The 12115-nt window shown below is 39.5% G+C and overlaps 1 protein-coding gene across 7 annotated transcripts in view; it reads left to right on the top strand.

Moving 5' to 3' along the window:
* CDC42BPA (CDC42 binding protein kinase alpha) overlaps window positions 1–12115 on the top strand; it is a 322274-nt gene that overhangs the window by 238879 nt on the left and 71280 nt on the right. For all 7 annotated transcript variants that reach the window (XM_073338668.1, XM_073338662.1, XM_073338664.1 and 4 more), the window contains exons 16-17: window positions 1952–2057; window positions 4094–4218. In XM_073338668.1, the coding sequence (XP_073194769.1) occupies window positions 1952–2057; window positions 4094–4218 (231 nt within the window). The remainder of the gene's footprint in view (window positions 1–1951; window positions 2058–4093; window positions 4219–12115) is intronic.

Below are 12115 nucleotides of genomic sequence, written 5' to 3' on the forward strand. Positions count from 1 at the left end.
AGTGGCTGTGATGATCAAGGCTTTACAGAGCAAATATTAGGCAAAATTCATAGCAACCAAAACAAATCATAACAATAAACACACAAAACTAAACAAAAAGAGTTTGCCAAACTTTTTTTTTTTAAGGCTTAATCTACTGTTTGAGAAATTAGTCTTGATTCTGCTCCTCATACATGGCAGTGAGACTCATTATCCATTCCCCTAATGCTTTAATCTTTTTCTGGCTATTGCCCAGGCTGTTCATCATATGCATGGAATCTCTTAGTCTGGGAAAGGATTGGTGGTAGATTTCAGAATTGGAGTTTAAACAGAAATGATTAATATGGTACATTGGTAGAATGAAGTGTTATGTTTCAAAGGATGCCTAGCAACAAACGATTTCACAGATTATCCTAATATGGTGTACTATATTTCAAAGTCTGGTTGAAACACTAAATGAATTTCAAATTAGGAATAGGAAATTCAAACCAGGAATACTCCTAAATGGGCTCAGCATAGCCACCAACAGCCTCTCAGCTTTTAAGGATGTTCTTGCAGAACTGTTGTAACTCTTTGCCAAATTCTTTCTCAGAGACAGAGTAAAACCAAGATATAATTTCCCCATCACATAATCTGAAACACTGACCTGTTTGCAGTTAAATTCACACACTTCAGGACAGAGTTTTTGATGTTTATTTTATCTGGCTTTTTAGTGAGTACCTACTAAGCATCTGAATACTTGAACAAAGATATTTATTGAACTAGAATTCTTGCACCTGCTGTATGTGTGGCACAGCCTAATTAGCCCACTGGTAAAGTCCATCCTTGTTACTTACCATTAGTGAAAGTAAAATGCTATAAAGTGGTCTTCCTGAAATTCTGCAAGTGTAGGGGATCCAAAAAGGGTGGATTTGAGGTGGAGGTGGTAGTGTGTGTGCAAGGGGAGTGGGGGCAGTGTAGCTTTGCTGCATTGTATTACCCTTCTTCTGATCCCATGGACTGAGAGAATTGTGCTCCATTTAGCAGGGAGAGAGAGCCACAGCATCATCATTCATCGGCAAATCCACAGGGATTCCTTCAGTTAGGATAATGTTGATTAATTCAGCATTCTATTACGTGTTCCCTCACTGGTGAACAAAACCCACCTGAGAAGGCAAGGGTTGGGAGCAGGAGCTAACCTGAGGCTTTTCACGGAATGAGCAATCTGAACAGACTTGAGAATCTGCTGATATTCATGTCTCCAGTTCAGTCATGATTGTGTCCCTGTTGGTCAATTGATCCATTCTCTTCTTATTGATACTGATGGGTGAATCGTCAATAAGTGGCCTTTTAGGTCTGCTAAATTAGCCTGGCAATATTGTAAGCAGAAGCTTTTCTCATCACTGGTTTAATCCTGCCAGTCCAATGACTGTTCCACACATGGCAATCTATTAGGGCGAGGTCTCATCTCTGGCAGTTCTGCCTTTAATCCTGCCTGGGACCAGGAAGTGCAGAGATATATAGAAATTAAAATGCCATTTTAACAAAGTAGTGTATATGAAGGTTTTACCTTTAACTGTGAGTGTCTGAATTTGTGGGGTTGCCTTGAGACTGTAATACATTCCTATCTTTTATTCTGCAAAATTATAACTACTGAGCATTTGGAAGATCTACCCAAAGAATAAAGTACTTATAAGTAGGCTGAGAAATGTTAGTTTCCTAAGGCTCTGCAGTCCTGCAGTGAAGGAAGGTTAATTTTGTCTAACGATAACACTAAGCACACTGACTCGCTGTCCTAAGACTAAGATGTTGTTCACGTTTTAGGGGGGTTAATATTTTTAATAATATGTTTAATATTTTTACTTTCAGCTGCTGTACATATTAATTTTTAGAGCCTTTACATACTTACACATTAGTATTTGTTTAATCAAACAATATAGTAGATTGTTTGCAGTATATGAAACTTTTTATTGTATTTTATATTATACCTTAGCCAAAGTGAAAGAGAGGAGTTTGAAACAGAGTTCAAACAGAAGTATGAACGGGAGAAGACTCTGCTAACAGAGGAAAACAAAAAGCTCTCAAATGAGCTTGATAAGGTGAGTGTTGCTTGGCTGAAGCTAGAGAGTTTGAAGACAACAATACAGGATCTTAGTAGAGATGTATAAGACCCATTTTAGGTAACTGAATCCAACATGTAATCTCCAATATAGGATATATCAGAAGTTCAGCTGATCCTGCACAGAAGAGTCTCCCCCATTTGGTTTGAGAAGAGAATCGAATCTTATCTGATCTTCTAAATGTATTTTTAAAAGAACTAAATTATGTTGATTTTATGGCTTTTTCACAGAAACTCTTGACAATTCTTTAAGCCAAAATAAAACAATAATGATTTGCTTGCATGACCCAAATAACCATGTAGTTGATCAATAATGTGATTACTTTACATGTACTTTCATGTAGATTACTATGAAATTGTACTTGGTCATTTCTACCTTGGAAGATGAAGTGTTACTTTGAGATCTTAAAAAGCTACAAATTACAAGGCGGCTGTGTTAGCATTACCATGTGTTGAGTGGAGGATGTAATTACAATGAAAGAAGAATTGAGCAAAAAATAATTAAGCTAGGTTATCTCTTTAATGTTCATTTTTTCCCTGGGTTGTTCCAGTTCATTGCTGGTTGGCAAAGGTTACCTAAAGCAAGAAGTTCATTTGATTTTTAAATTGCTTTTATGTGTATTTTAAAAAATAATGGAAGACATTTTTAAATTACCATACTGTACAAACTAAGAATATTTCCATAACAATGTAGACATTTATATAGATGTAGCTTCAAGTACTATAAGATTAGAGGCTTTGATGTTTCTGTACTTTGCCTTATTCTGTTAAAGATTTTCATTGTGCCTTGCAAAATGACGTGAATTTTTTAGATAGACCTATTAACATTCATAATCACAGATCATTAAGACCTGGAAAAAGTGCTCAGGGGACTCCTATTTAAGTATAATTACAGATGTTGGCCATAGAGGAGACCCGTTTTACTGTTAAATATACAATTTAATTTGGGGAAAAAAGAGCAAAACAGATTAAATTTTGCATCATTCCAATTTGCTGTTAGAATTCAGTATTTAACGAAATACATGTACTGTATGGTAGATAGAGTAGGGCTTCATGTTCAAGCCTGCATAGTCTCTGGTCCAAATTTGACCTATACGAATTATTATGTAGTCTAATTTGTCCTTGATCCCTGATATTAACACAAACCAGTTTTGGCCTTGATCTTGTAGGGTGTGAACATGTGAATAGAACCTGTGTGGCTGCAAGGAAGGTTAACCACTGGATATATTCCTCTATTTAGGCTTGGTCTATACCACAAAATTTTGCCAGCATAGCTGTTAGCTTGGAATGTGAAAAAATTACACATCTGAGCTGCATTAGCTATCCTGGCAAAATCCCCAGTGTAGACACAACTATGATAACAGACAAGGGGTGGGTCAGCATAGCTAATGCCATTCAGAAAGGTGATGTGAAGCTATGTTGGCAGAAGAACTCCTGCTGGTTTACGCTATTCTAGGAGGCCCTGTTGGCATAGCTATGCCAGCACAGCTGGAGGCTCTGTGTAGAAAAGCGTGTAGTAAGTTGCAAGATGAATCCCACTCTCTATCTATAAATGTGCAAGGTAGAAAAGGGATTGGGGTGAGCAGAGAATGGGAGTGTCTGAAGAGACACAGTGGTACACTCCTGGTACGCTACCAAGCAGGAGTAACTTGGTGGCAGTATAGCAGAGCTGTAACACAGGATCAGGCTCTCTTGCACTCGCTGTCTTGCTCAATACTTTTAATTTTGTGCTTCTACATGCAACACTACACACCTGTACTATGCAAGATCAAGCCCTAAGATAGTCAGGAATGTCACAAAATTGTAATTCTCATGGTGTCTAAGTTTGGACATGAGAAGAAAATGTTTCAGCCTTTGTTGTCATATGCAGTTTATTCTGATAGGTGATACAGATTTTTAAAGTGGGCACCCAGGGGTAGGGCACAGGGAGGCAAAACTCCTTGATCAGGTAGGTCAGCAAGAAGGTTAAGTCATAGTTCTTTATAGATTAAATGGGGTTTTTAAATCCTCTTTCAGCTCACCATGATGTTTGAGAGGCTAAGTATGAACAACCGACAGCTAGAAGAAGAAATGAGAGACCTGGCAGATAAAAAGGAATCTGTGGCACACTGGGAGGCCCAAATTACTGAGATCATCCAGTGGTGAGTACCTGCAGAGCTCCTTGGCACAAGGCAGTTGTGGGGTAGGACTGCTAATGCATTTTCATTAGCATGTTGCATCAAGAAACCCAGACTCTCTTGGTAAAATCTCACAACTGTCTAGGTTTGAGCTAGATTATTTACTGGATGTTTCTTTATGTTCAGGGTTTAGAAAACCTTGTTCCTCCTTAAGAGCGAAAGTTGTTCTCACAACTGCAACTGTTTAAGCACCAAAGAATCATAGCCATTGGGTGTGACTTGTGGCTTTGGGAGAATGTTGAAAGGAATCATGTGCTTAGCTCACTCTTCCAAAAAGCGGCTAAGGAGGCTGGGAAGATTCGTATAATTTCTTTTTCAATACTGACTACTGTGGGCTATTTTATGTGTGGCAGAGTAAAACAAACTCAGTGTAATTCATATGCAGTTTTACAAGAGAGCAACAACTCCTAAAGCTCAAGCACTTAGGGTTAACAAGTAAGAAGTTTCATTGAAGTGAACTCCCTAATAATGCCGTCATCAAACTGTCATGTTGCATTTATAATGGTTCCTATCTCTTTCTAGAACATTGAGGGAAAAATACAAGTCTGAGTTTAAACTATTAATGGAAAGAAATTTTACTGGATATTACTTATTTTAAAATCTTTTTTTTCTTTTTGGCCCATTGTAATGTTTAACTTGTGTGAAAACAATTTGTATCCACAAAAAGAAAAGGAGTACTTGTGGCACCTTAGAGACTAACCAATTTATTTGAGCATGAGCTTTCGTGAGCTACAGCTCACTTCATCTCACGAAAGCTCATGCTCAAATAAATTGGTTAGTCTCTAAGGTGCCACAAGTACTCCTTTTCTTTTTGCGAATACAGACTAACACGGCTGTTCCTCTGAAACCTGTCAATTTGTATCCAAACATTTCTACATATCAGTCACTTTGAGGGGATTTCAGTATCTTATGCTAATTTTTTGTTGTTATTTCTTAAGCTGTTTTCCCCCCATTTTGTCTCATCTTGTAGCAGCTGAATAATGGGACTTTTTTTTTTTGGCATCAAAAAATGGGTAAACATTGTCTTTTTAAGGAAACCTGGTTAGGTTGACAATGTTTTGACATCAGTGTAATTAATTGTCCATATTTGGACAAAGCTTTGGTTTTTTAATATGGCCATTCAATGCATACAAAAAAAAGTTGGGCTCTGGAACTCTGGACATTTTCCAAGCAATGTAGTTTGTTTCATGAATGTACATAATTTAGACCCATGTAGTCAGGCCCATACTCTCTGAAGGCATCGTTTTCACAGAGGTAGAGATTAAAAAAATCAAATCAGCCTAATTTGTGGATGTTCTTTTCAAACACTTTGTCACATTTCCAATTCTCTCACACAAATGTGAGTGTAGTAGACTCTATGCCAGAATTACAGAAACCAGAAATACAATAAAACCATTCAGATGAAGTCTGTTGTTTTAGGATTGATCAGAACTATTTGTACAGTTAAAATCAAAACAGAAGAAGAAAAAGCTTGGTCATTATAAGTAAAATGTCGTCTTTTTTTTTTTATTTTTAAATAAAAGGTATAGTGATCTAGTTAAATGGTCAGAGTAACCAAACCCAATAGGGGATTAGCATGTTATCCAAAGCCTTCATAAACCAACACTTGAGAGCTGTGAAGGAAGACAAGTCAGCCATAGTTGTGTATTGTTTCACTTGACCATTTAGATGGATAAAACTTTTGCATATAATTATCAAGCAAGCCATTATTTCTCCTCTCCTCCCTCCTGTCCTTCTCTGTTGGCTTTTTTTACTGTTAATGTTTTTGAAGAAGTACCACTCTTGTTGAGACGTATGATGATGGCATGAATGCAAATAATCAGGTAAGGCCCAAAGAAAACTGTGTGTGGTCTGAAAGTGTTTTTTTTAAGGAAAACAAAACATCAATGGTATTTAAACTGTAATGCTTTGAGAACCAACGTTAGACATCCTATTTGCTAAACTACACAAAGGTATGATAACCTTTCCAGAAATACAAAAGGAGTTATGTAGGAACAGAGAGCATTCTGGAATGAAAAAAAAAAAAATACAGGGAATGTTTAGTCTTGAGAAAAGAAGACTGAGGGGGAACACAACAACCATCTTCAAATATGTTAAGGGATATTATAAAAAGGACTGTGCTCAATTGTTCTCCATGTCCACTGGAGATAGGACAAGAAGTAATGGGTTAATGTGCAGCAAAGATTTAGATTATGTATTAGAAAAAAATTTCTAACTATAAAGGTAGTTAAGGTGGAATAGGCTTCCAAGAGAGATTGTGGAATCCCATCATGGAGTTTTTTAAAAACAGGTTGGACAAACACCTGTCAGTGATGGTCAAGGGTTATTTGGTCCTGCCAGAGCACAGGGGGCTGGACTTGACTTCTTTAGGTCCCTTCCAGCTCTACATTTCTGTGAGGCCCAGATAGCCTGTCTACATTCATATTCTTAATTGCTACACAACTTCTAGTCTTTTTCTTTCTTCCATCCTGAGGACACCCAACAACATTCATTCAGCAGTGCTCAGCCACCATGTCTTTACTCAATTTGTGCTGTTTGTACCTTTGTTCTTCCATTTGTTACTCAAATAATCTTGTAGCAACCTTCTCTTCTCCTTAGAGTTCTGTGCTGCATACTAAAATGAGATGCTCTGTTGGAGATATATCCCTCTGCATGCATACCTGGAGTCCTCTTGAACATCAGTGGCAGTTGTATGTGTTTTGAGAGGAAAATATCAAGTAATCACTTCATATTCAAAAGAGTATTTCTGGTTTGGGTATCTGCAAGTTCTTAATTTTTTTCTCAGGCACTCACAGTTTCAATCCAAATCTTCATGTTTCTAATTATGGCAACCGCAGTAGCTCATAGCTGACAGAAGTTAAGGTGGGGTGGTTGGCTCCTCCCCAAATCTAATAGTTTTCTGTCTAAATTACGTGCATGCTCCCCACCCCTCAATAAAAGGTGTAAACCAGCAGGTTTCTTCAGTGCTGAAGTTATGACAGATTCATAGAAATTAGAGATGGGAAACACCTATCTGGTCACCTGGACCATCTCCAAAGCCAATACATTGTTGCTCCCTACAATATTTACAGGATTATTTCCTGCCCAGTTTTAAATAGCACAAGCAGTTGGATTTCCATCACTTCCCTTGAGACACTTTGCCACAATTTAATAGAGATCACTGTCAGGAAGTCTGCTCTGGTACTGAACTCACAATTTATTCTGTTAATGTCACCTCTTTACACAGTTAATACCTCCTTGAACCATCCTAATGTGTTCTTCCCAGTAGTTATAGCATGCAAATAATTGTAACTCACCCTTGCCCCTGTTTACTCTAACATGCTGGCGACAGACCTTCACAGACCATCCAGCCATCTTAACAGAGTTCTTAGATTGACAAGCTAATACTATCCAAACCACTCCAACCCTTGACAAGAATAAGAAAACATGAGACTTATATGTTATATATGTCATATATGTTATTTATACTTATATTTATAAGTATAAATTTTCCCCCTAGGTACCAGGAAAAAGACTCATTACATCTAATACTAATACAGTCCCATTTAAACACCACACTTTCAAATAGCCAGCGATACTATACTTCAGGCCTGTGGCAGAAAGGAGCTGAACAGCAATCTGTGCTGTTGATTCACTGAGTGACTTTGCAAGGCACTTAATATGTCTGTGCCTTAGTGAGCTCACCTGTAACATGAGTTTCGTATCTATCTCACAGGCGTGAGAGGCTTAATTCTCTAATGTGAAGTTTTTAATGTGCTTTGAGCCTTTTGGATAAAAGGTGCTGTACAGTATAGCATGAGAGTATTTTTAGTATTCATTATCAGTAATAATACAGTAGAACCCCATTTTATCCGAGCCTCTGTTATCCAGCTCTCTGTATTAACCGAACCACCAGCCGCCCAGGGCTGACAGCAGCAGGGCTCAGGCTGGCAGCCCTGGGCAGCTGGGGCTCCCGATGTCAGCACGGGTCTGACAAGCTGAGCCCTGCCACCCATTCTCCAGTTTATCCAGTTTTTTGGTTATCCGATCTTGCCCCGATCCCAGTTAGCTTGGATAATCGGGGTTCCACTGTACTTGGTGAAGAACTGGGAAAAATGCACTACTTCAGAAAAATGTAGGTATGGTGCAAAGATTTTTACAAAAGCTAGATATCAACTTCCACATAATATTACATCGCAAACTTTCTCTGCTATAAATCTGTTCTTTGGGATATCAGAAGTGGCCTTTTCTTTATTTCTGAAATTAAAATGGAAGCCTTTTGTCCTAAGCCTCTTATTTTCAGTATAGGGACAGGTTACCTCATTTAAAAGGTATCTTTGGACTCATAAAATCATATTTGAAGGAGACCAGAGACTTTAGAATGTCAAACTTTTCATTCATTTTCTCTCATTGAAACTCAAGATATGCTCTGGAAAGAAGGATAAGACTTGTATTTAAATGTTTACTTCACCCAGCTCAGGACTTCTTTGATTTCTCATTAAAACACATTTAATCAAAGAGAGAGCAGGTGGATTGAACCTTAGGAAATCTCGGCTCAATTCCTGGCTCAGCTGCAGAAATTTTTTTTTTTTTGTAACTTTGGACAAGTCACTTAATATCTTGGTGCTTCAGTTCTCTGTCTGTAAAATGGGAACAATACTTGTCTCACCTTTGGTCTATATTGTAAGCTCCTGGAGGAGGGTAGTGTCTCCTACTCTTTGTACAGCATCTAGCACAATGGGGTCTCAGTCTCAGTTGGGGTGTGTAGATACTACTGTAATACAAATAATAACTAGAAGATTTACCTGATATTTCTGGTGCAGTCTGGATGTCTTGCCATGCAGTCTGGATGTCTTGCCAAGCACTCATTCTTAATGAGTATTTTCAGGACTTTTAAAGGTTTTGTTAAAAATAAAAAGGAAAAAAGTCCCAAAGCAACTACTTGAATATCAAACCCCATTGTTCTCAGCAGAAAGCGTGCATGCATTATGGAACAGGCTTTAGGACTCTGAATGGAAGTTGAATCTCAGCAGAAGTTTTATCAATTGATTTAAAGTGTAAGAATAATAGAATTTTAAAATATCACTATCGAAAACAGTTTCTCAGATGTATTATTTTTGAGGTAAGAAGTGAAACTTTACCTCACAAGAGTTTTTACTCTCTCCCTGTTTTCCCAAAGTCTCTTGGATTGATAGGTATAAATCAAACCCTTGTTCTTTTTTACTTTTAAGAAAATTAAATAATAAATAAGACTTGCAGGTCCAAGCAGTGTGAAAAGGACATTGTTATATATGAAAAAAGATTGAAAATCGAATTGTTTAGTAAAAGAAAGAAAATGCATTCAGTAGATTCAAGACATTCTGAGATCCTCAAACCCTTTGCTACATTTGTTAAGGGACTGTGAGAAGGAATGCGAGACCTGGGAGATTAAGACTTGGCCAGGCCTCTATTATGCCTAAAACAAGTGCAAAAGCTTCTGAGGTCACACAACACTAGTTTGAAGACGGTCGAATCATTGTGAGCCATTTGCCACCTACTGGTTATCAGAGGGATATCAGGGCACTAGATTGGAGTAAATAGTTCATATTTATCTTCCTCTTTAACTTGTTCATAGCTATTTTCTGATACAAGGGATGCTGTCCACCAAACCTTGGCCTCAAATATAGATTTTTCTAAAAACAAAAATTTTAAAACAATTAAGCCTCAACTGAAACACTTTCTCTTAAATATTCTCCTGCAATTTTTTCAGTCCCAATTTTGCAACGCTAAGAACCTGAAAGTACAGTCAACATAAAATAAATGACTGAAATACTTTTCACTGTCTGAGTGAGGGAAATGCATAGGGTAAACAGACTTCATAAACAGTGACAAGCAAACTGGGTCTTTAAATTCTTTGTTTTAAATTAAATTATTTAAATTTAAAAATAAGAAAACGTGCTTATTTAAAATCTGTAAAAAGAAAAGAAGTACTTGTGGCACCTTAGAGACGAACCAATTTATTTGAGCATAAGCTTTCGTGAGCTATAGCTCACTTCATCAGATGCATGTAGCTCACGAAAGCTTATGCTCAAATAAATTTGTTAGTCTCTAAGGTGCCACAAGTACTCTTTTTCTTTTTGCAAATACAGACTAACACGACTGCTACTCTGAAACCTTTAAAATCTGTGTATTTTTAATCTCACGTATCCCTGGTGATCTCCGACAGAGGTGTTCTGCCACATACCACAGAACAAAATCCTTAAGGGATTCAAACAAATGACACTCGCCACATCCCTCCTCCTTGGTGACTGGAGAGTGAGGAGGGATGCAGAAAGCCAGCGAAGAGCCAGCAGCAGGCAGGGAAGTGAGGAGGCTTGGCTGGGCACTGGGTCCAGTTGCTCGGCCGTGTTGGGGCCTTCAGGAGCAGGGGGGTCTGGTGCTTGGAGGGCCGGCAACTTGGCCCAGTGCTGTTGGTGGGGGACAGGAGCTCGGCTTGGGGAGTGCCTTGGGGGGGAGGGGTTGGCGGCTCGGCCCGGCGCTGACAGGGAGTCGGGTAACTCGGCAGGGGTGGGGGGAACAGCAACTCGGCCTGGTGGGGGAAACGGCCCAACTTGGTGCTGGGGCCGGCCCAGCACTCGGGGGGGCTGGCAGCTCAGCCTGGTGCTTGGAGGGCGTGGCGGTGGGTCAGGGAGGCCAGCAGTTCAGCCCAGTGTAGCTGGGGTGAGGGGGCCAGGGCTCCTGCAATCACGGGGGGCCCCTTAGAGCCTCTCCTGTTCGAGGGATGGGGTTTCGTGGCTCCGGCGTATGGGGGGCAGGGCCTTGGGTGGAAGGGGTGGGCTGGCGGGCTAGCCTCCCCAAAGCGGGAGTTCACCTGCCACCAATGCATGGAAGATTGACACAGGCGGGCTGAACATGATAAGACCAGGCAAGTCTGAGAAATAACTTGCAGCTAAAGGTTGATCCATGGCTTGGGTTCTCCAAACCAGCATTATCCAATAAACTTGGCACCTGGCTCAAGAGGATCGAGAGGGCACTTCTCAGGCCTTCGCAAAAATTGGAAATATTGAAAATCTTCACCGTACCACAAATGATCTATCTGGCAGACCACGCCAACTGTAAGAGAACCCTATGGTTTTCCCTCAGTGACAGTATTAGGAGGGCCATCATTTGGTGGCTTCATCTACCTGCAGTAGATTCATTTATGCCAAATCCAGAAATGGAAGACTGGGAGTGACGAGACTTGCTAGCCTCATATCATCTATTCAGGCAAGATAGTTACATAGAATTTCACACTCCACAGATGAGACAATTCGGAGCATTGCATTGACTAGTGGTATTCAGGATGAATATAGTAAACTGTGCCTGGCAGCAGGTGGGAAGGTAGAAGTGGTGCTTTCAATAACAGATCCAGTTCTGTTTTTTGACAATAACAGAATGCCACGGAGCATCCATGAAACGCTAAATGAGTGGGAGAGGCCAGGTCCCAGGTTCAAGTACCCAATCCCTGTAACTGGTCAGATGCAGAATTCTCCCAGTGGAAGGAACCACCATGCCAAGGTAGTGGAATTGAACATTTCCACAGTGATCCGATCAGCGATAATTGGATGAGATATCACCAGGGTTTCACTGAACGCCAGTTCCTAATGGCTTTGAAACTGAAGGCAAACATATATCCCAACAGGGAATATCCAGGGTGGGGGGAAAATAATTCAGTCATGAAATGCAGATCCTGTTCTGCTAAATATGAATCTCTATCTCATACTTTGGGACAATGTCCACATAAGAAGGCATAATAAATTGTTTAAGATTTTTGGTAAAAGAAGTATGTAAGCTTGAGTCGGTTGTATATCAGAAAACAAAACTGCACACTGCTAAAGGTGAACTAAGAAAACCAGACCTTGTA

Source organism: Lepidochelys kempii, chromosome 3, assembly GCF_965140265.1.
Source record: "Lepidochelys kempii isolate rLepKem1 chromosome 3, rLepKem1.hap2, whole genome shotgun sequence".
Taxonomy (NCBI): domain Eukaryota; kingdom Metazoa; phylum Chordata; order Testudines; family Cheloniidae; genus Lepidochelys; species Lepidochelys kempii.